General features: G+C 40.8%; 1 protein-coding gene across 1 annotated transcript in view; it reads right to left on the minus strand.

Moving 5' to 3' along the window:
• Positions 1-16,082: 16,082 nt before the first annotated feature.
• The window catches only part of MTHFD1L (methylenetetrahydrofolate dehydrogenase (NADP+ dependent) 1 like), a gene marked incomplete at both ends in the record, with an annotated part of 146,005 nt that continues 138,694 nt past the window's right edge, over positions 16,083-23,393 (minus strand). Inside the window, one exon of the mRNA XM_080341821.1 lies at positions 16,083-16,172. Within this exon, the coding sequence (XP_080197947.1) occupies positions 16,083-16,172 (90 nt within the window). The remainder of the gene's footprint in view (positions 16,173-23,393) is intronic.

Below are 23,393 nucleotides of genomic sequence, written 5' to 3' on the forward strand. Positions count from 1 at the left end.
CTTTTATACATCAGAAGCATTTTCTTGTTGTATCTTTCCAAGGTGCTCCCACCCCAGAAAAAAGGATGGGTGCGTGACACAAGGGTCCATGTCCCCAGAGCCGCTCAATTGCTTCAGGTGCACAGGGCATGGCCAGGGCATGGCTGGGGCATCACGAGGCAGTGGAGACCAGTGAGCATAAAGTACCAGCGTTGTTTTCCCAGACACCACAGAGTGGAAACATGCATGGATCCTCTCCCACATGCAAAGAAAAGTAATGTAATTATTAATCTCATATTTTCCTTCTATAACACCTTTAGTGTGCGAGTTACCCCTTCGATTTGGCTCCTTCCCTGCTGTAGCTGCCTTGCAGCACTCAAATGCTGCAAACATCCCTTCCTGGCCATGAAGCAGAAGTGAGTGACCAGGAGTGAGAGGCTGTGACTGCCATTCAGCTCCCATGAGTAACACACATCCCAGCGGCCACATGCTCCTGAGGGGGAGAAGAAGCCATAGGGGTGCAGGGAGGTCCCCTCACTGGGGCACAGGGTGGGGGGGTATGAGCCCTGGAGGGCTCTGGGTCTGGGAAGGTGAGGGGCTCATACCTCCATGGCTGTGCTTTGGCAGGCTCCTGCTGGGTGTGGGGAAAAGAGTAATTTGAAAAACGGTGCCAAGACTCGTTTTTCTTATTGGTTCATGAAACCATAGTTTCTTAGTGTCTGTCCGAGGTCTTTTGATAAAAGTCCTCAGTTTCTCCTGCCAGTATGGGCAGTAAATGGCTGGGAACTGGGAGATTTTCAGTATGCTGTTTAAAATTTGATGGAGAACTTTACTTTTTATCACATCCACTTTCACAAAAATAAAGGTGATGGGATTTAAGCATCAGAGCAGCTTTGAGGTCCTGAACTTAAGCCTCTCCCTCAAACCAAATTTTTGCAGTGTCTCACTCTGTACAGGTTGAAAAATGATCAGTGAAGTCATTTTCCCTCTTATTTAGCATTATTTATGAGTAAGATGCAATAAGGGCCAGATGGATTATATTCTGTTCATTGGTTGTGACCCATTTTCTAGGATGAGTAAAGGCCCTTACATATGGGATTGTTGCAATCCAGGATTTTATGAGCATTATCTTGTCTTGCAATGGATTTACAATCTTAAGTCAGTAAGGTTCTTGGTTCTAAAATATAACAACTGAATTACAAGCATAAATATGTGGTAATTCAAATATTCCATGTAATGAAAGTGTAGCCCAGTGATAAGTGGAATTGGCAGGAGTTTGTTCTTATAAATTTCTATATCACCATGGAAAGGATTTGTCTCTCTCCTCTGTCTCCATTTATTTCTCTCCCACTGGCTCCCTGCTTTCATGAAATCTGTAGTAATTTGCTTGTCTGTCAATTTAGTGTTTAAGGACAGATTCAGGATCATGGTCACATAAAATCAATTTTCTTGAGAAAGAACAAATGTAAAGCTAATGAGCTCACTTCTCTTTACTACTTAGTAAGTTTTAGAACAATTTAGTATATGCAAACGCATATAAAGTGCAATGGAGGGTTATCAATTTTACTTAACAGTATTTTGGAGATGATCTGTGCTATCATATGTTGTTCATTTGAGTAAGATGGCTATTTCCAGTTCACATTTATACACGTGAAAGGCGTGTGTGTGCGTATACAGATGCACATACACACCCACCCGGCAGTGATTATCAGTTGTGAAAACAATCACATGCTGCAGTCAGCAAGTCAAAGTTCAAGTAGAGGTTTTTGGTAAACCTGGGGAAATCCTGCTTTGAATAACCAATGACTTGACCTTTGCCACCTGTTAGTTTAGTCAGTAGTAATTATCCAAAGGAGATTTAATTATGAGACTCTCAAGGCAAAGTATTTTGCATACTGAACAAGACCAGGGATTAAATGGAGATACTTTCCAAACGCCAAGGGAATTGGTAGCGGGATAAAGACTTCAGAGGAAAAGTGCATGACTGTGAGTAAATGGCAGTTTTCTTCCCACCTCCTTGTTCCTCCTTGACAGGTTTGTGAGCCCTTAGCGATGCTTATCACAGGCCAGTGAACCAGGCACCGCTGGTTTATTGAACAGGCTGCAAGCAATACCAAAATAACAGCACTATATTTGCAAAGTGGGCAGGTCATGAGTAAGTCCTGCTATGGAAACACCTTCGGAAGCACTTGCATGCCAGGTCATGGTATTTTGAGGTTGGAGCTAGATTTCTAAGGCCTGATACCTGTTCCTGAAACACCATCCAGACTCCCAAGGTACCATCTCCTGAGGCACCTGTGAGATGCTTTCCTGGTGGCACAGATGACAGCCCTGTCCAGGCTGGGCTGAGGACAATCAGCCTCCAGGTAAATGCAGGCACATGCGGTGCTGTGGCTCATAGCATCATGGTGCTGGTCAGCACCTGACCAACAGCTGGGAGACCAAAACCTCTGTCCCACCAGCTCTGGGCAGGACAGCTCTTCTCACCACATGGCCCAGCAGCTGGCAGCCCAGAAACCACATCTGGCCACCTCGAGCCAGCTGGGGTTCTCACTGCCAGCCCTCCTCCTGGTTGATATCTGCTGGGCCACCCAGGGCTGCAGGACATGCTGGTGACCACAGGCTGCTCCAGCGCCAGTGTAATGTCCTTCTGTGACCTCAGGCTGGTAATGGCTGCTCCCCTGGCAGGGGAAGCAGCAGTTTGCTGAGGAGATGTTGTGTGGTGGGAAGAGGGGAAACTGTGGGACAAACAGCCACAAGGAGAATATAGTATTTCAGGTAAGAGATTTGTTGCAAGTATGACTTGAACCCTGGACTGACTGGAAATTTGTAGGAGACAGAAGCACACAAGATAATGAGGTGAGTCCAAGGCCTATGGAAAAAAAAAAAAGGAAAAAGAAAACTCTGTGCAATGGGGGCATTTGTGATATTTTAGAAGAAAAAAAAAAAAAAGATAATGCAAAAATTTGACAGTAAGAAGTAAATTTTCTGTCAGGAGCAATGCCAGGGTAGTGCAAAAAGCTGGGACCTCGCTGCCATGAGGAGCAAAGGAGTTTGAGGCACTCAGTGGGTCCCTTGTAGTGAATTGACAGCTCTGCCTACAGCCTTGTCCCCAGCTAAATCCCAGGGGAGAAGGGACTGCAGAAGGAGCAGGGACCGATGCCTCCATCCCAGGCTGGCTGCAGGCTCCAAGCAGCAGAATTACTTGAACTGTCACAGGGGCATGAACTGTGGCCGGGCACACCGTGGAGCAGCTGCTCCTCCTGCGATGTGGCAGAGGTGTTCCGCTAGCTCTGCTTACTGATCAGGACTGAAGTGTTAGCATTTGGATAAATCTGTTGCATGGGATTTACTGAAGGCTTACAAAAAACAGATCAACCTTTCATCATCCCTGTGCAAACCTGAGGAGCTGTGGGGCAGGGGTGAGGACCTGTGTGGGTGTAGAAAATACCTGCACCTGACAGACCTTGGTTGTTCTAAAGAAACCTAGAACACCTGAGGGTTTAGGGGTGGAGTGGGAGCTGGTTCCTTCAGGTGTTTTTTTTTTTTGCTTTTTCTTTTTTCATATTTGGTGGGTTGAGGTAAGAGGCTAGATCAGCTCTCTTAGAGTCTGTAGGATGTTGCTTGGATTGTGGCAATGCATCTAAAAGAATGAGTAGGTCAGTGGTTTTAATGTTGTCCCTTTGAGAGGTGGTAGGGAAATAGCTGTAATGCTTCTGTGGTTCAAGGGAGTAACTGGAACATTCCTTGTGTTGATTCTGGCCATCAAATCTTTGCAGCAAGCCTTTGGTTTTTCAGCACTCCTCCAGAGAAATGAGAAAGCTCTCCTGTTTACAGCTGGTAAGTGGCTTCACAATGTGTGACCCAACCTTGTCATATTCATCTCTAAATCTGTACATGAAAGTACAAATTTACCTAAAGAACTTTTGCTTACTAGTAAGTAAATCTTTGAGCATGTGATGGAACATGAAGACGTCCAGGGGTCCTTTCTATCCTGAATGGTTCTGTGTAAATAGCATGGTTAGTGGCAGCATCTTTACTAGATCTAAGTGAATAGTATAGGTGAATATTTAAAATAATTATAAAATGTCTTCATCAGAACAAATACAGATTTATAACCTGCTATGTACTATAATTTTCCCCTGTATTGAAAATTAAAAAAAACCCAAATATTAGGAATTTATCTAGAGCTACCTGAATGTTAACATACCAGAGAATAGATCTGCAGCACTGCATGGGCATCCAAAGGAGGAGATGGAGGGTATAGTCAATAACTTTTGTGTTTAAGTTTTTGTGTTATAAGTTCTATGTACTTCAGTAAGAACCATATTTGTCACAAATAGAGCTTGGAAAAATGTCTTTTTTATATAAAGGTTTTGAAACATTTTTGTCTCTTTGGGGAATGTATAGGAGTGTGTCACTTATTAGCAATTGTATATCATTTAATTACATAACTATAATTGAAGAATAGTAGATAAAATATTTGATGTCCAGATGGAGGGGGAAAGCAAGTCATTTTGTAGCATTTGTGATACTTAGTTTGCTAATGTTTTTTTTTGTTGGCGTCTCCTTAGTGCACTAAGTACATTGCAGTGATTATATGAACCTTGATTTATTTGCAACAGGCATCTGGATGTAAAACTAAGTGGTCCTTGCTGACTGTCAGTGGTCATACTACTGATGTTCAGGGATTCCCCCTGCCCATGTGTCAGCTTAATGAGTACACATTTCTGGTACACCTTCATGGTTTCTACTTAGACGTGAAGAAAAATCCAACTGTAAATCTCATAATAGCTCCTATGTGGCTTAAAAAACCCCAGATCTGCTGAGCCAATTCCTATTGGTGTCTGTATTTTATAAATTCTGGTTGCCATGCATGCCTGCTGGGCACCGGCATTTAAACAAAGCATGCAGAGATCAACATCTGTGCTTGATATTTTTTTTTCTTTTTTTTTTTTTTTGAGTCTAGCATTTAAATTTATAAATCTTGAGAGAGTGGTTTGTTTGTTTTTTAATCTGCTGTGTATGTCTCTCCACATAGTAAACATCCTATGTCTTCACATGATGGTGGGTGGTGGGGAGCAGGATTTGCTCTGTTTGTAGGGTGGCCTGGCCAGTCCTGGGTCTTGGTGACACTGTAGTATGACAGGGGAATTCAGCAAACATCTGCAGTGAGGCAGTTCCAGTGCTGATGGTGTCTGAATGGTCCCCAGACATTGGTTTTGAGATCCAGGCAAGGCTTTCTTTAATCTTGCTGCAGGGAATGGCTGTAAACATTTCTGTAGCTGCTCAAGTCAAGTTGGTTAAGGCAATGTGAAATTCAAGGTTGAAAGGTGAAATGCTGCTAAATTTAAGAGATTCAAGTTTATGCACATGAGTAAATGGTTGCTTGGATGGCTTCCATTTCTGACGCATTAAGTAAGGTATGGCTCATTCCAGTGTCTGTCTCCCTTCGCAGCTGAATACCAGAGTAATTTCACAGGAGTCTTCCCCAAACATGTTTTCCCAAGTATGCAAGCCTAATTACTCTTGTGCATCCAGCCTTGTATCTATAAATGTTTGGATACAGCTCTGTAGGTTCAGTTCATCATCCCTTATACAGGATTAAACAGTGTATTCTCCTGTGAGTTTGTTCCTACCACTTGTCTTCAGTGGAAAAACTCAAGCATTAGAGATGGTTGGAGTAAGAATCCATTCACAGATACACAGATATATTCAATGGGATCCTGTCTTAGTGGGAGAGAGTGAGGTTTTGGTGCTATGTGTTTGGGGTTTCTTGATTTGGTTGTGTGGTGCTGGTTTGTTTTGGCTGTGTGGTGTGTATGGGTTTTTGTTTGTTTTTTGTGTGTGTGTCTCAGACTTTAAAAGGATGAAACCAGAGTACCAGCAGAAAAGCAGACAACCTTTTTCCACATGGATACTGTATTCTTTCCCCCAGCATGGTGCTGGGATGACAATGCTGTTGGTCCTTTCTGAAGGGTTTGCAAAACAAACCATCTGTCTTTTAAACAGCTCATGACACTTGGTTTGATAATTGCAGGTTGTCTATACAGTTCCCAGACATGTTTAAATCATACGGATGTATGGGGTGTAACTCTTCCAATTCTGCTTCCAAGCTGGCGTGCGGTTTGTTGCTGCTGAGTAAATGAAGTCATGGGACAGAGATGTCTGAATTTAGCAGAAGGTGAGTTCTGCTGCAGTGACCCACCGCAGAGGAGGGACTCAATAAACACAGGAGTAGGGGCCTGATGCTTTCTCCCCAGTAATTGCTGCCACCCTGTTAATTCCCTGCCGTTGATATAGGTGATGCCAGGTGCAAGCTCAACATAAGATCTTCCTCCCATCTCTGGGTATCTGATAGCCAACACTGTGAGGAAGAAACAGAATGCTGGCTATGAATTAAAGCATTGGCTCTGGGTCTTATCCAATACTGTGAACCTTCCAAGTATATCCTTTCCTCACAAGATATTTTCGGATTACTTTTCTTTTTTTTTTTTTTTAAATTGATGATATCTTTTGCTTGCCATTCACCTCCTTCTGCTGTTTCTTAGCACCATTTGATTAGATTGTGCTGATTTAGTGTCTGTCCTTAAAACCAAGTTAATATTAAAAGTAAGCTTTGATGCTCCTATGACAGTATATTTTCCCTTTTCAGTAGGTTTTTGCAGATAAATGTAGGTCTTTTTGTTGTTTTTTGTTGTTGTGGTTTTGGTTTTTTTTTTACATGATCTTCGTCAAAACTGTTGGTGGTAAGTTATACACAGCTCAGTTTAAAAGATTTTTTTCAAATGAGATGTAGTGAAATAATTTTTCAGACTCATCTTTATTTATGTTTCTTGCTTTCATGCAATTCTGTTCCAAAAGAGCAAATTTGACTCCTGTGCTTTGCTCCTTTATTTGCCATCATTGTTATTTCCCTTTTTTATTCTTTTTCACTTACTAATAAGAAGCAAATAACTTGTATACTTGGTTATACTAATAAACCAGGGTCTAAAGCCTGTCTGACTTTTAGTAGTTCTAGAAGCAGAATTAGATCCTGGTTTCATTCTGGATGAATAACAAGTTTTTGCCAGACACTAATATCTGATACTGAGTTACAATGGTTGAAATACTAAACATAAGGAAAAAAAAAATCAGTAATGGAACTCGTGGAGGGCTTGGTTCATTAAACTGCTACTTCAGGTTAATGTCAAAAAAAGGCAGATTGAAGTTATGAGATGTTGGTTTTCTTGCTCTTCCTAAAAACCTTCCTCAGGGGGAGTTCTCTTACCTCAAACACCTGAAAAAACAGGTTGGCAAATACAGATTTTTCCGACTGCAGTGGAAACACCACGGTGATATAAGGTCCAGATGAGCTGGAGCTGAATGGGAATATGTGTAACACCCAAGCTGGGGAAGCAGCAAATACAGGGACATTGTCTCCTTTCAGAGACTTCGGCTGACCAAAAGCTGAGCAGGAGCTGGTCTGTTGCCACATCAGACATGAGGGTTTCTTCTCCCCTCTCAGATTTCCCCTCGAGGCTTCTGGCAAAAATGAAACTGGAAGGAAACATCCTAGAACTCCTATAGTGGCATGTATAGAATATATAACAAATATAGCTGTAATTCAAGTTTTCTGGAGAATAAAGTGTGCATGTGGTGGGAACACACAGGTGCTGTGTTATATGGCAACTAATAGTGTCCTGAAAAGCTGAAAGTCTTTTCTGCAATTAAGGATCTAACTTTGACCAGATGTTGATAGTAATTGGGTTGCAATACCATGATGGGTATTGCACACTGGGAAACAACTTAGCTTTTAAAATGTCATAACTTTAAACCTTGATTCAGTGTATTGCATAAAAGTGAGCACGAGTTGTATTTGATACACGTTCTTTTTATTAGTACTCTGTGAATAAAAGCTTTTGCGGTGCCTATAGCATCAGTATTTCAGCCCTGTGTGCTTCCCCAGAGCTAACTTTTTCTACTAGCAGTTCGGAACAGTTCACCTTGGGAGGCAGCTGGAGATCACCCAATGCAGGGTTGCCTTAAAAGTTCTTTAAGGTCTTCTCTAGTTGAGCCTATGCTGGCATGTAGCAATCTAACTCTTCCCAATCATTACTCAAAGGTCTAAGTTAAAATGTTTACTTAGGAAGCAAATATTGAAGATTTTACATAAAAACTGCATGCACAAATACCTACGCTTTCATGCTTGTGTATATGTAATATATTACACTCAAGTGCATGGAGCAGGGAACTGTTATCATGACCACACTTGTGGAAATATTTGCATTTAGCTTACTTTACGTAAACACTCTGGCCTTAAGCCTACAGTGCAGGGTGAGATGGATAGTGCAGCAGTCCTTTTCTCAGGACAAATGCTTGAAGGGGCTTTCAGTGTTTCCATTTCAATTCTCTCAAGCAGGGGGCCCTAGCTTGGCCTAACAATTTTTCTCTGAAATATTTTCTGAAAAAAAATGTTCTATGAAACACTGCATGTTAAAAGGAATTAAACCAGTTGCCTTCCCTCCCCACCCCAATAATTCAGTGGATGAGAGAGCGTGTCTCACCTCCCATTCTTGCTCTGGCTGTGTGGCCATCAGCAAGGGAGACACAAGTCCCGTTGGAGCACAAACCCGGTGCTTGAGACCAGCTCCTGGCTGAAACGGTGTAGAGAAGCTGAAAAGCTGTTTGGAAATCTAGTCATGAAAAGCATGTTAACTCAGTGCTAATCCAAATCATATGTTTGAGACTTCATTTAGCCATTTAGAAAAAAGGAGCCATGTCCAGTATGTGCCTGAAATGCTCAATTTCTCTCCCAACTCCTGCTTTCCCATTTTATTTATTCCTACTCCCAGGATGCTTTCTTCTGTGTTATGGTCCAGTTGATTTAACAACCTATAGTTCCTGAAGCATTTGCATTGCTTATATTTAAATCCCCCCGAGAAGCAAACAGGTATATGTTCTTGTGGCTGATACTGTTTCACATAAATCCAGCTGCTGCCTGAGAAGTGGAAAATGCCCAGCTGACCCTTGCATCTGATCCAGCCTTTCAGGCCAAGGACCAAAGGCAACAGCAAGGTATTTTGGGACCAGGACAGGATATTAGTCTGGTGTGTCCTTCCCTCCAAACACAAACTTCAAAAGGACTGTACTGATGGAGAAGGTCCTGTGGACAACCTTCCTGTGCACAGCCTCTTATGGTGACAGGCAGGAACCAAACATGCTGCAGCTCTGCCAGCAGCTCTGGTCACAGAGAGCCCCACACCTTCCTCGCATCTGGCACCTGACCAGGACGTGGCTGAGTTCCCCTCCTTGGTGTAGGTGGCTTTAGCTGGAGACAGGGATGTGACAAGACTAAGTGGCTGAAGAGGGGGAAAAAAAAGGTCACTAAACAGACAAGATGGTAGCTAAGGAGACAGCAATATTAAATAACGAAGGTAGTTTATTAATGAATTCAGGCTTGAGACAGGCATCATGTGCAAACTGAATATCAGCACACACATTCTTTTTCATGTTCATGGCAACTGAAAATCTGGGGTTTTGAATCTTAAAATGCAAACAAAGAAACCCATTGTATGTAGTCTGATGTATTTCAATGTCATTAGTTTTCTGTAGTTCAGCAGTAGCAATAACAAAGTATTCAGTCACTACAAAAAGCAGATCTTCTGATAATAAACAAGGGCATAGCTCTTAGTACGCCTTAGCAAATGCAGGGATAAGCCCGGCTATTCGCTTTCTGAAGATGCCATTCTGCTGTGTCTCCAGGTTAGTCAGGGCAGAGGCAAAGGCAGGAATCCCGCACCTGTGATCACATCTGTGCAGTAACAAGTGACCCACCCAGCAATAAAAGTTATCTTAAAAAGATTTCATTTTAAACCCTTCTCAATGAAGGCATTTGGCCCGAGAACTAGGGTAGCCCTAGGGAATGTACTGTAGCAGTTTCTGCAGCCCAGCTGATGGCCAATAACTCGGTCCCTTTGGATCATGAGACAGAATCTGCAGGTCAGTGTGGATTATTTTTAACAAATCTTCTACTAAAATTAAAAATGAAGAACCAAAAATGTAATAGCTCAAGAGACTTCGCAGACAGTTAAATAGATGGGGGAAAATGAGAGTCATTCCAGCTTTCCTTGAATTATTGAAGCTATCAAAACAATATAACAAATCCTGTGCACATGACAGTAGAAAAAAATTACAGGATGTTTGTCAGCTCTCAGCTAACTGATCTGGAATGGTGTTTTAGGGAGACACTGGGTCAGATAAACAGTCCCAGAGTGCAAGGTCTGATGGGACAATATAGAGACTACAATTTAGAAAGTGTGTATCAGGCAGCAGTTCGAAATGACTTACAAAACCAGTTGCTCAGACATCTGTATCCCATGTGGAAGCTTCACAGGTGATCAGCTAGTGGCACATTTAATATCCCACATTGCACGGAGATATGTCCAACGCACCTGTGGGGCAGCCACAGTGACCACAAGTAAGGCATGGTTGTGGTTTTCCAAATTTCTCTGGGCAAGATGGAAGGAAAACCTTATTTATTTTTCTTGTAAGGACTTTACTAGGAAAACTAAGGCTGGATATAATATTTATTTTCTTCCAAAAGTCTTTGGATTTTTCTAGGCTCAGTGTTTTAGTAACATGGTTGTATTTTGGGGCAAAACTTAATGGAAAATATCAGAAATCTCTCTCCCCAGTAGCTGCAGGAGCCACACTTGAATCTTACTTTCTACTTGTCATGTTTGCCCTGCCCCAGTGTAATTAAAGCATCTATAGTTTAGACCATTATGAGCTCTATTGTCTAATGAGGCTAAAGTATCAAATAACCCTGTTTTTTAACATTTTTCTTCACAGCAACCCCCACAGTGCTGGGGTACCACACTATGAATAGAACAGTTCTGAAATGCGGTCAGCAGACATTTCTGTGCTACTCCAGGGGAGGCACAGATAATTATTTTAATTGTCCCCAGTTTGCTCTTCTGTCCATAATTATAGTTTTGAGTTTATAAATAACGAACCATGATTTTAAAAACCAAAACAAACCCCTCAATTACAACACAGCTCCTGAGATAATTAAGTCTCCAAATGTGGCTGCGTAGAAGGGAACCAAAACTACATTGCAGAAGCTCAAAACATACAGATGTGCGTAAGTGGAGCAAAGTGACAGGATGGAAAACGTCACCAGGAAAATAAACTCTCTCATCATTATTTCACTGCTTTTTACCTAAAAAAACAATGGCCTATTGTCTTCATCCAACCTATTGTTCTGTTGCATTTTTTTGTTATTGAAGGAACCAACAGTCAGTGAGAGTTTCCTGAGGAGCAGCAGCTTGAAAAGCTAAATGCTGCAGATTTAGGAAAAACCGGGCAAGGTAAATTACTGATGTAAATTAAAGAACACGCTTTAGGATTTAACTTGTTTGAATACTCCCTTCAAACAGAAAACATGCTCTAGTTTTACAAGTATGGCAGTTAAAACCTGCAAAGCAAAGCAGAACAAAGCTCTGCTGTATTGCATCCTTACTTGATGGACATTCCTTTGTTGTTCCTGGGCGTTGTATACTGCCAGGGCAGGACAAGAAAAGCTCTAGGTCGGGAGCCAGCACAGCAGGAGGCTTCATTAGTCATGAACAGCAGCAAAACGGCTTCAGAAGGAGCAGTGCCCTCACTGAACAACCAGCTTCACCACAACAAACACAGAATCAGCTGGACAGCCTGTAACATCGCTTTGGATAGACAGAGACCTATGGGTATGAGACAGCTATGTCTCAAGTGTCTCAAAATATCTTTGCCCAACAAGGAAACAAATTGTGTATTAAAAACCTTGTACAAAATACATGCTCTGTTCTTTCTCTGCTTAATATCTTCCTTGCTTGAAGCCTGGCTGTTGCCCAAATGCATCCACAGCAATGCCTGGTGATAACTCAAAAATGCGCAGTTAGTCTGTGTGTAGTTTCAGCTCCTGAATGCCCGGAGAGAAAGTGTATTATTTTTCAGAGAGAAATATACTTGATCACATAGTATAATCATGTTTATGTGAATTTTTAGATGGCCAAGATAAGGCAAATACTTCTGTAAACTCCTTTGAGAAAAGATGAAAACTCTAAAGTGAAAAATTCCTCACTTTTCAATGTCATTTTATCCACAAGCAACTGTAAGCCCAGCAGAGAGCTTTCTGCACTACAGCAAAAAACTTCTTTAGCTTGCCTTTTTTTTTTTTCTTTTTAACCTTGCAGCTATATTTCATCGTAAAAAATGGTTTGAAGAAAGAGTAAACTTTTGCTCTTTGGTCTATCTTGACATTCCTCCCAAGACACATAACAGGAATTTTTCACGTTCATTTTTGTCTCCTACTTGCAGGAAACAGGAAAGTTACAGTTCTTAATTTCCAGGGTTCTGAAATCAGAAAGATAAAGAATTTTTATGTTAAAACAAGATATATTTTCTTCCTTTAAAAAAAAAAAAATAGAAGCGCTAAAAGCATTGTTTTAAAGACATTGGCTATTTTTGCTTTAACTATAATAAACAAAAATGTTTAGTTATGCCACGTGTACTTCCCATTTATTCTCTGTGTAACCATACTAGGTGAGAAACAAAAATCTGTACTCATATACCAGTATGATACAGACTTTAGACTGTACACTATTGCAGAAATCACTGTTGACTGAAACACAGTACTGTGGAATGAAACCAAAAGAAGTTAGTTTTTTGTTTCATAGGATCAGTTTTGTGGAGGCAAAGGGAAAGGTCTTCAAGAACCTTCTATCCACATCTGAACGAATTAAGATGAAAACATCTAAAAATAGTTAGCAATTTTAGGATGTCAGTTTTGGTGTCCTCCCCTCATGGGCTTCTTTATGGCCATGACTATGTTCACAGTCAGAGCTCTGGGATTCCTCTCACATCCAGAAAAACTTTGAGGGTGGCAAAGTATCTGTGCCATGTATTACAATTGTTCTGATGCTTTGCCAATGTTGAAGAGGAGACAAGTGCAAGAATATATCTGCAACTGTGGACAGCCATGGCCTTACTAAGTCACAACCAAGCGAAGGAAACAACCAGCCCTGCCATCAATCCAGGTACCCAAAGCCAAACTGGCACAGTAAGAGCAGGCGCCTGCTGCCAATAATTAAATGAGAGGGATCCTTAGAGCTCACAAGGGTCCTTAACAGACTTTAATTTTGCAGAGGAGGTCAGGTTCATAAATTCCCCTCACTGTGCAAATATATATATGTATATATATTTATTATTACTTTTTTAAAAAATTTATTTCTTCCTACTGGCAGACTTGTGTCCATGTGAGTCTTATTATGACTGGTACAATCTGCAGATAGCTCCTAAGAAAACAAATGCAACTTTCTTAATGTATGGGCTGCAAGTGTAATTTAAATAGGGTAGTGGCCAGTGATGAAGAACTAGTCAGATTCCTTCGTGTTCATTTCCAGATATTAATGTTACAGAAAGACTGTAATATTGTGTGTTCCATTTATTAGCTATTTGCCAACAGAAAAAAAAGACTGAGCTGGGATTCTTGACGAAGTTTTTGCCTGTATGACTACTTAGAGTATATTCTAATGACCAGTACTCTGCAAACTTTAGTGAGAACTATAATCTGCTTCATTAACATAGTGAAGTGGTGGGGAAAAAAAATCAGAGAGGCTGATGACATCCAATGTTTCAGTTCAGTCAGAGCCCCACACAGCTACCCTAGCAGCAGGAACTTTTGACTGTATCTCTTTCACAAGTCTCGTGAGGCTACGCATGGCAGAGTACAATATAAACTGCACAATAAAACAACTGTTCTCAGCTCTGCATGCATGTTTATAATGAAACATCTGCAGCTCTTCCACAAATCTCTAAATATTTTTCAATTATCACATCTTAGAGATTTGAATCAGTCTTAATGAGTGGCGCATCATATTAGTAGTAATTTTACATTGTACATTAAAACTCTAAGAAATGAACTCAAACCAAACAGAAAAAAGACCACCTTGATCTGCCATCACAGGAAAAAAACCACAAATACCTCAAAGTGTACTATCAGCTACAGTGCCGGTTCACTTTAGTGGATGTGTGAAAGCAAAGAATAATACTTTACTTATCTACAGAAACTTGGAAGTCAAGTTTATCTGGAAATATTGTTTATCTCTTTGTCCAAAATTACAAATGTAGAAATCTGCCACATGAGTGGAATGGATTTTAGAGCTGATGAACACTGACTACCTTGTGTGGTGCTCACTGGGTATTACAATACTCTCAAGGCATTTATTTAGACTGTTAGAGGTAGGAACACAGGTGAGTATTTGCCTATGTTGGTGAAAAATATATATGATCAAGCTGGTTTTTTCTTTAAAAGGCTTAAACTTATCAAATCATCAAATCATTCATCTGCCTGATGCCACCAATACCTACATAACAAAAATATAATAATTTATTAATATTTTGATATATACACTATTTCCTACCTGGCTATTGTGTTTTTGTGACTTTGTCAGCATTTGCTTTTACATCTGAGAAAACACCATCACTGACTAAAAGCCAAGTTTAACATTTTCATTTCATGCACAACTTCAAATGAAAGGCTTTCATAGTAGGAATGGAGTATTTCAAGCTGCTTAATTATTGTTGTTCTTCAAAATTCACCAATGCATGGTTTGGATGGATTTGTGTAAGACTGGGCAGTAAACACCTGATTAAGCAGGCTACGTGAATCTGCACATAGATTTTACATTAGGATTACACAGTCATTTCAAATTATTTAGAAGTAATTACATGACTGATGCCTGATGAATCAATATGTATGCATGAAACCACCTGAAATATAATGCATATCAGTAACAAAAATGGGATATATGCCAAGAAGTGGTATGCATAACACTATCCAGCAACAGAATAATCAGTGATGGTTTGCATATAAGCTAGTAATTATCTGTACACACTGGTTAACTTTCAAGCTAACTGCTCTTTACTTGACTGGTATGCATGAAATGGCAGAATCTGCTCTCACCAGGTGTTATGTGAGTGCTGTCACGTTCCAGTACAGGCAAGTGAACAGTTAATTTGTCCTGAACAGTAATCTCGCTGGGCCGTGCAAAACATTCCTCCCCTCCACACAATTTGTCAAAACACAGAAACAGCAGATGAGAGCTGGTTCTCTCAAACCGGAGTACGTGAAGATTGCTAGAGCAGGGCTCAAGCGCCCGGGCACGTCCACCTCAAAGCTATGGCTGCTCTGGGGTCCCATCGCAGTCCTATTAGCTCATAGTAACATTATTGTTCTGTGTCAAAGTAACTGTTTTGCCCTCCAGAGTGATTTATTGGGGGAAAGGAGTGAGTTAAGTGATGAGAGGAGAGAGTCCCATCGCAGATGCACATGGTTTGTTTCAGTCACTGTTAAATCCTCTCCTACTGCACTTACTATGTTAGAGGGTTAAAGTGGAGTAGCATGGAATATTTTCATAACAGCTTGGATTTTTTAAGTGAGGAACTTGCGCTACACAAAATTAAAGCAGGACGCCAAGTAGATTAAGTGCTTAGAGAAGGGGAGGAGCTGGTGGGGGAACTGCAACCTTACAGGAAAAGGGAGAGAACCCAACATGAAAAACAGGTTACGAGGACAGATTTGTGTTCCTGAAATGCTTATTACCATTTGAGAGAGATGACAGCAATCAGGACAAAACTAAACAAAACATGAAAAGACAAAGCAAAGCTTATGAACAAGCTGAGAAACATCTCCCCTGATATCTAGGTAATGACAGAAACACTGCTATACAAGAATAGTATCAAAGATGAACTAGATCATTTCTTTTGAGGCAAGTAACATGACATGGTTTCTTCAGAGTGACTGTTTCCACAGCCAGGAGTGGTACAACTGCAGAGCCAGCTCCTCCTCATGCCAAAACGACAGAGCCAGGAAATCCAAAAGGCACTACCAGTGTGCACCACCAGTGATGAAGTATACATTATGAAATATTCCCCCCAAATTGTGTGAAGATCTCAGTGAAACTAGGGCCCAGATAAACTCCTGATAATCTTTTTGATAAAAATATTAGAGACAAACATCCTCCTCCAAGCTGGAACAGGAAAACAAAGGCTGTTGACTGACCTGAATTTGGATGTCACTCTCAAAATAATCCTTTCACTTGCTCTGTGATGGGGTCAAGGTCAATGTCATAGAAGCACGGCCTTGTGGGCAGTCCTGGCATGGTGCTCATCTGTGGGAACAATAAAATGAAGTTATACTCCTGCACCTGTAAGCAGATAATCACTCGACCCATGTAAACGTTACATTAAGAGGAAAAAGCCTGGATTGTTCATCATGGACTCAATCACAGATTTTTTTTTCACTAAATTTTTTGTTTCTGTTAAAAATGTCAAGCTTGGTACTTTTAAAATTAATTTTTAAGTGTATGCTTCTAAAAGACAGGAAAGAGAAAAGAAAAGCCACAAAATACAGGCTAGCACAGCAATCTAAGAATAAGATCCTCAACAAAACGTAGACACTTTGGGACTTATTTGTTCCTCAGAATATTTATCCAGAACATTTATCCATTTATATCTACTGGGAAAAATCACGCAGCAAAGAGTAAGAACATAATTGCCCTAATTCACCTGGTGATGTGAAAGTGTTGAACTCGGACCTATCCCACAGAAAACCAGAATATAGGAGTAGAATTAATCACAATACTTTCATGACTGATGACTTAAAGTAAGGAACAAATTAAAACAGTTGAACTAAACATACATGGATTACAGTTGAATCCTAATTTAGCAGTTAGAATTAGCAGATTGAGATACAAAGCTAAAGGAACCCAATTATCTCAAACTATGCATAATTAAGATCCTGATCTAGCATAAGACACCAATATCTGCACACTTTAAAACATGTAAATAGTTTCGTGGACTTAAATTATATAGTTAACTACAGCTCTGCTCAGGCTACTTATACTAGTATTTACAACAGGCATTTTAGCAGCAATTAAAGACACACGGCTGATGTGGAAACCTTGAGGTGCTGGTCCATGATAGCTTAAGCTACTTTAAATCAGAGGTACCGCAGCTTCTCACCTCCTGTGCCTCAGGACTCCCTGCTTCTCCCTTGTGAAGGAGATGTCTGGAAAGCAGGTTCAGCAGAAAAATGCTATTTTCTATCTGCTTCATCTTCTCCTCTTTAAGCATTTTGACCCAGGAGGGGCTTCCCCAGCCCCAGCACAGGGTAGATGTTGTGACTGTGGGGTGGCTTTAAGGCAGGACCAGTTTGGATCAACTTGAATCACCTTGTGTTCACACCCTAAGTCTTCCTGGGATGACGGTTAGAAGTCCTGAATATCTCATCATATTTCCACTAATTCAAGGCTCTCTGAAAATAGCATTTGGGCTTAAGGATTCCAAAAACCCTTTCCGTATCTTAACCTCAGAGGTGGAGGATGGCCCTGCTGTATCAGGCTCTGTATTCACACCCAAAAAGATGAAAGACATGACAGCCTCTGGAAACAAACCTGCAGTTCAACTTAGCTCACCTGTTTGTTGGCTAAGAGCCTTTAGGCAATAACATATTTATTTAATAGATGCCAGATTTTGAGGAATAAAATTTTAGCTGGGGCAAGTCAGCAGAGATCGTTAAAATCGGTGGTTAATCTGACCCCAGGAGGTAACCTTCAAACACAGCTGTGTAGGAAAATAAAAGAATCACACTGGCCCAAGTACCAGAAACACTGCAAACAGAATGACCTAAGAAAGGATCAGATTAGGGTATGTTTTCATGATGTGAGCTGAAACCTGTTGCTGAAAAGGGATCATTTCACCTTGTGAGTCCCTGGGATGATTCCCCCTTGGAGCTGGCTCTGGCACTCATCTTACTGCAACCAACCTCATTCAACACACTGAATTGATGAAAAGATACATTTTTGTGGTCAGGGTTGGTCAGCTGATGAATTAAATCAGCTTACGGCATGACCAGATCAGCACCAGGCCACTGGCTGCAGGGGAGCAGCCAGAGCACGCCGTGGCCGGCCATCACCTCCCAGCAGGGCCGGGCACCATTCTTCTCCATCCTCCCTAATTCCTCAAGGAGCGCAGCTCAGCTATGGTGCTTTCTCTGGCCAAAGGCAAGCTCTAACAGGCTAATTGGCCTCAAGAGAGGAAAAATCCATCATCACCACCACCCAGCTCCGGAGAGCCAGATTTACAGCCCCCCTTCGGGCTGAAGCAGGCTGTATTTCTTTATAAGTCAACTTGTTCTGTTCTTTTGGTGATTGAGTTAGTGTCTCCCTTACGCTTCAGCTTCGCTCCAAACACTTATGTAATGTTTCCATCGTGGGAATACAAGCAAACGGTAAGACCTCTCCACCACTGTCCCATTTACTCTGGAGAGCTCAGCTGCTGTTCCAGAAGTTCATCCCACATTGGGAAGGGGGAAAGGACCTGGGAGTGCTCAGTAGTGGTGCAGCCATCATCTCACTTGAGATCTAGCTCTGAGGAAAGCAATGCAACAAGCTCTTCTAGTGGACTCAGTCCATTTCCTCTGGTTTAAAATATAGTCCTTCCTGATCCTTTGTTATTGCATGCAGTAGGATTAAAAGACAAAACTGTCAGTTTGCATCGACCAAACCCTGTCACTGATTGCATGACATCATTCTATTGGCTGACATATTGCCTTGGCATCTTTGCTAAGTACTAAAACACCTTGTTACTATTCTTTATCCATTGGCCACACTGGTTGGGTTGCTGAATTATTTTCAGTCTCAGATTCATCCCAGTTTATGAGTTAATGCCTGTCAAGAAACTGCCTTAATGAGTTACATTTCACTGGGAGGGGAATGAACAAATTGCCAAAGACAACTTTCTGGTTACTCTGTGTATAGCGGTTCTACATCTGGAAGTCAAGCCACAAATTCCAGGTTCCCTTTTTATTATTTTTAATTTTTATATGTACAGGATTGGCCAATCTTTCTTTTCTGTGTATAATAAAAACAAGAATCAGCTTAGGGGAGCTTTTCCTTTTTTTTTTTTTTCTCCTTAAAAAAAAAAAGTTTAAAAAAGTCCTACATGTGTGTTTTGGTGTGGCTTTTTGCCTTTTTTTTTTTTTTTTTAATAGGCTCAGTCCTACACTGGTGTAACTCCACTGTGTTAACTAATGGAAATCTATTACATCTATAAAACGTGAATATCAAACCAGTTTATTGTCAATTCAGGGAATGCAACTATTCTCATATTGAAAATTTAAGTCAACAGAAGGGAATTAGTTCATCTGAATTAAAATTACTGCTGCGTAAAATGAAGTACAAGGCAAAAATACCACAGATGAAAAACTCTGGGACAAATACCTATGTGAATTACAGAGCTAAAATAAAACATATCCTGTCATTTTCCCCATGGCTCAGACTTCCAAACAGGCAAAACCATGTAGATTTACGATCATTTCTCTCCACTCTCATTATTTGGACACACAGGGGTAACGTGCAGCAGAATCTATTCCTTTTTCATTACTTCAAGGTCAATATAAGGAGACAGCTGGCTGGCTGAGGAGATTACTACCAGTTATTCCCTGGCCAGTCCTCCATTTCTTTCCTGCGGCCAAGAAGAAGTAGGGAAAAGAGGCCTCAGTCACTTTGAGACTAAATCAAGGCATCAGCTGACTGGCCTTTCACATGGCTGTGGGCTCAGAATGACTCTCTTCTCTCTGCTTCCCAGGATGCTGAAGGAGTTCCCAGGCTGGTCTTATCCCCAGCAGGCATGACCCAGAAGCATCCCCCTCCCTGCCTTAATTAACCAGAGCCTAGATTTTTGTGCACGGGGAGGACGCTCACCTGCCCCTCGCCTGCAGCACAAACCCGACCTGTGTGGGGGCTGGCAGGTTGCCGTCACCCTCTCCAAGGCTTTCTGAGATAACTTCTTACTAAAATTACCTAATTCCTAAAACTTGAAAAAAGGGGAACGAACAATGAAAGAGAAAATACGCCTAAAACATAAATCACTCTGGTAATTAGCAGGTATGTACAACATGAAAAAAACCACAGAAACTTACAGTCATACAGCAGCTTGCCAGGCATCTCATACAATAAACACCCTCTATATACTGCACAACTCTCAACCTTAATATAATGGCACTTGGGTTATTGATTGGCAGCTATGCAACACCACACAGCGTGGTTGTGAGGAAAGAGAAGAAGCAGCAGTGAACGACAGCACATTATCCACTTAAGACCACAAACTCAGTTTAGGTAGCCAAAATAATCAGTACTTAATTTGACCAAAACTGTTGGACTAGATGATCCTTACGGTCCCTTCCAACCTGGTTTTCTGTGAGTCTATGACTCTATCATACTGCTCTTGGGAGAACGAATATATAAGGCATAAACTTTGCACCTTAAGATTGAATGCAATTCATATGAATGTTTTATGCAGGGGAAAGAAAAAAAAAAGTTGTATAAAGAATTCATCCAGCTGCTGCCTACAATACATCATTCAGGAATTAATAGGACCTAGTTTTGTAGAAAATCACTGGAATTAACCATTTTCTTCACAAATTGTAAAACTGTCTACATATCCACAAGAGGAAATCAACTGCAGAAAGACTGTGAAAAATACAATGATTATTTATTGCTATGGCACTCTTATGTTTAGGAGGCAAAAGCAACAACTCTTACAGTCAGCTATCCTGAGGATCATTTATGCTCCTGGAAATGCACAACTGATGGAACATAAAATACGATTTTAATTTAAAAAGCATGAAGGCCACTGTTATTTATACTAGGCATTTATGTTCTTCCAGAAGTTTACTTAACATGACTAAATAAAAAAAAAGCCCACAACATAAGAAGCTTCCTTACAAAAGGAGGAGGCCAGTTATTTTTTTAAGGAAGCTGTGTGCAAGTGCTGTTCCATACCCTATCCAAGAACACATCCACTGTCACTGAAGAGTGACTAAGTAGAGCTTCACCAGAGTTTCATTTAAACTACAGTTACGTGTTGACTTGTAATCTTCATTGGCCATAAGATCTGCAAAACAGTTGCACAGTCAAGCACTAAGACTCTGCTAGCCAGGTTTTTATGGTCCCAAGAGGAACTATTCTGCTTAGCTTCCTTTTTTATCATACAAATGCCTATCAGTGGTTTACATATCCTGTCTTTTACTTCAAGTGTGTATCCATCCATGCATATGTATGTGTATATGTATCTCATACATATATATTTGAAAAACCCTTCCAGGACCTGAGATCCCCTTAACTGGGTTAGCACAATGGCATGATTTGCAAAACAGATGGTCCTGAGGATGACATCCAAGTTATGTTTAGTGTCTTTTTCACCTGTAAGACAAGATGTGTCTGTTTTACAGGCATAGCATGGTTTCTAAATAGAGAAAGAGAACCAGAGGAATCTGTACTTACACAAAGTAGGGAAAACAGATGACTACAAGACATAAAAAAAAGAAAATCGGCAAACAGCTTATTGAGGAAACCTCTCTATTCTGTGGCTTATGGAGTTAATGTTGCATCTGGCAAGAAATGCAAGTAATTCACATTATCTAATTGTATCCTTTTGATAATTAAACAAGTTAAGACAACCCACAACCATTTAAAACTTGAAATACTGCAGAAAACAGATGTTGTTTCTCAAGAGAATCCAGCACACACATGACTGTGGATAACTCCTCAATAAAATCTGACAGGGGGAATTGCAAAACCCATACTCCCTCAGCAAGAAACAATACAAAAGGAAACTCAAGAACAGCACTATAAACCTGCATGCATTGTGTTAAATGTGCCAGAATGCGCTGGAATCCTGAGGCATGGCACGAAGGAGCTACGCTTCATGGTTTCAGTAACATTTCCTAGTGTGAGTTAGAGCTCTGAAAGACAGATCCGCTAGCAGAAATTTGCTCCCCTGCAGTGCATCTGTCAGTCTCAGTGTCTGAGAAGCTGAGAGGAAAAGCTTTCTTCCCTTCTCCTGAAGAAATCCCTCCAGGTCTCCAACCTTTGCCTGTCTTTAGGCAGTCTTTACCTCCAGCGTCACGATACTCCCACTCACACCGGTGGTATTGGCCGTGCACTGGAAGGTGGCACCAGGGGAACTGCAGCCCATAAGGGGGTGGGAGAGATGACCAGTCACCTCACTGCATGGCATGACTAGAGGAGTGAGTGCAGATCTTATTACTGGATGCCGTAAAGTCCCTGCACTCTCCCTTTTAAATCTATACTTGGAAATTTTTCATGCGGCTATCCACACAATGAGGGTAACGGGTAGGACTGCAGCACTCTGAAGCATGTGGCTGTGCCAACACCTCCAGTGAGTGGTCACTTAATTCATCTTCAAACTGAACTGTCCTACACTATACACAGGCTCTCAGTGTGCACTGAAGAGGGAAGCCAGTGCACAAAAGTTAAGCAGCATATCCTAAGTATCTCCAGGGTCAGCTCGTAGTTTGTTCCACAGAACCTGAAATTTCCCCACTCTGCAGAGCTGCACAGCTCCATCACTTCAGCTCATGTTTTGAATGACAGGAAAAAAAAAAAAGTACATGAATATGGCAGAAAAGGATCATTAAGAGAACAGTATTGTTTGTCTTAAATAATAGAAATAGAACAGAATGAAATGGCCAAAACAAAATATGCACAATTTAGTCTATGCACGCACACACATTAGATAGGAGAACACTACCACACCAGAGACTGACCTGATGCTCAGGTGGCCTTTCACCACCTCTTAAAAGCAAACAAACCTCAGGCTCTCAAGTTAGGAAAAGCAGATGCACAATGGAGGCAAATTGGAGCTTCCTTGGAAAAGTATCAACCTTTAAAACCAGACTAATAAATTCAGCCTTGGAAATGGCAATAATTTCTAAAAATCTACTTTAATACCTACATAATGCTTAAGAAAATATTATCTCACTGTTTTTCATTGCCTGAAAATAACAAGGATTTCTAAAAGCAGCTAAGAAACCATCTTTAGTCAGCCTTTAAATAACAGTTTACTTATAAGCTTTAATGAAAATTTGCCAAACCTGATAATAGCCAGTGGAGGTTGGGAGAGTGAAGATCATATTTCCTTCTCAGGAAATATTTAACAAAAAAGGATCTTGTTGCAATGTATAAGAACAATCACAGTAAGAACCTCAACACATTAGTCGCTTTCAAAATGATCAAAATAATGTTTGAAAATAAGCTGATGCTACCCTGACATATGCTGTAGTATAGCTTGCAATAAAAAGCTGTTTCACTGGCATGCTGACTGATATCAGGTGCAGAAATCCATCTGGTTTCAATTATTCTATTATCATTGTCTCTTACTTTAATGTTTCCACATTCTTGGCAATTGTTTGATTTTGTGAAAGGATTTACAACAACAAAATGCATGGACATTGCTTTTTTGCCATCAGCATCTGGATGAAGTTATAAAAGTATTGAATATTGATTACACAATCCTAATTGACACTG

The sequence above is a fragment of the Nesoenas mayeri genome (assembly GCF_963082525.1).
Source record: "Nesoenas mayeri genome assembly, chromosome: 3".
In the NCBI taxonomy this organism is placed as follows: Eukaryota; Metazoa; Chordata; class Aves; order Columbiformes; family Columbidae; genus Nesoenas; species Nesoenas mayeri.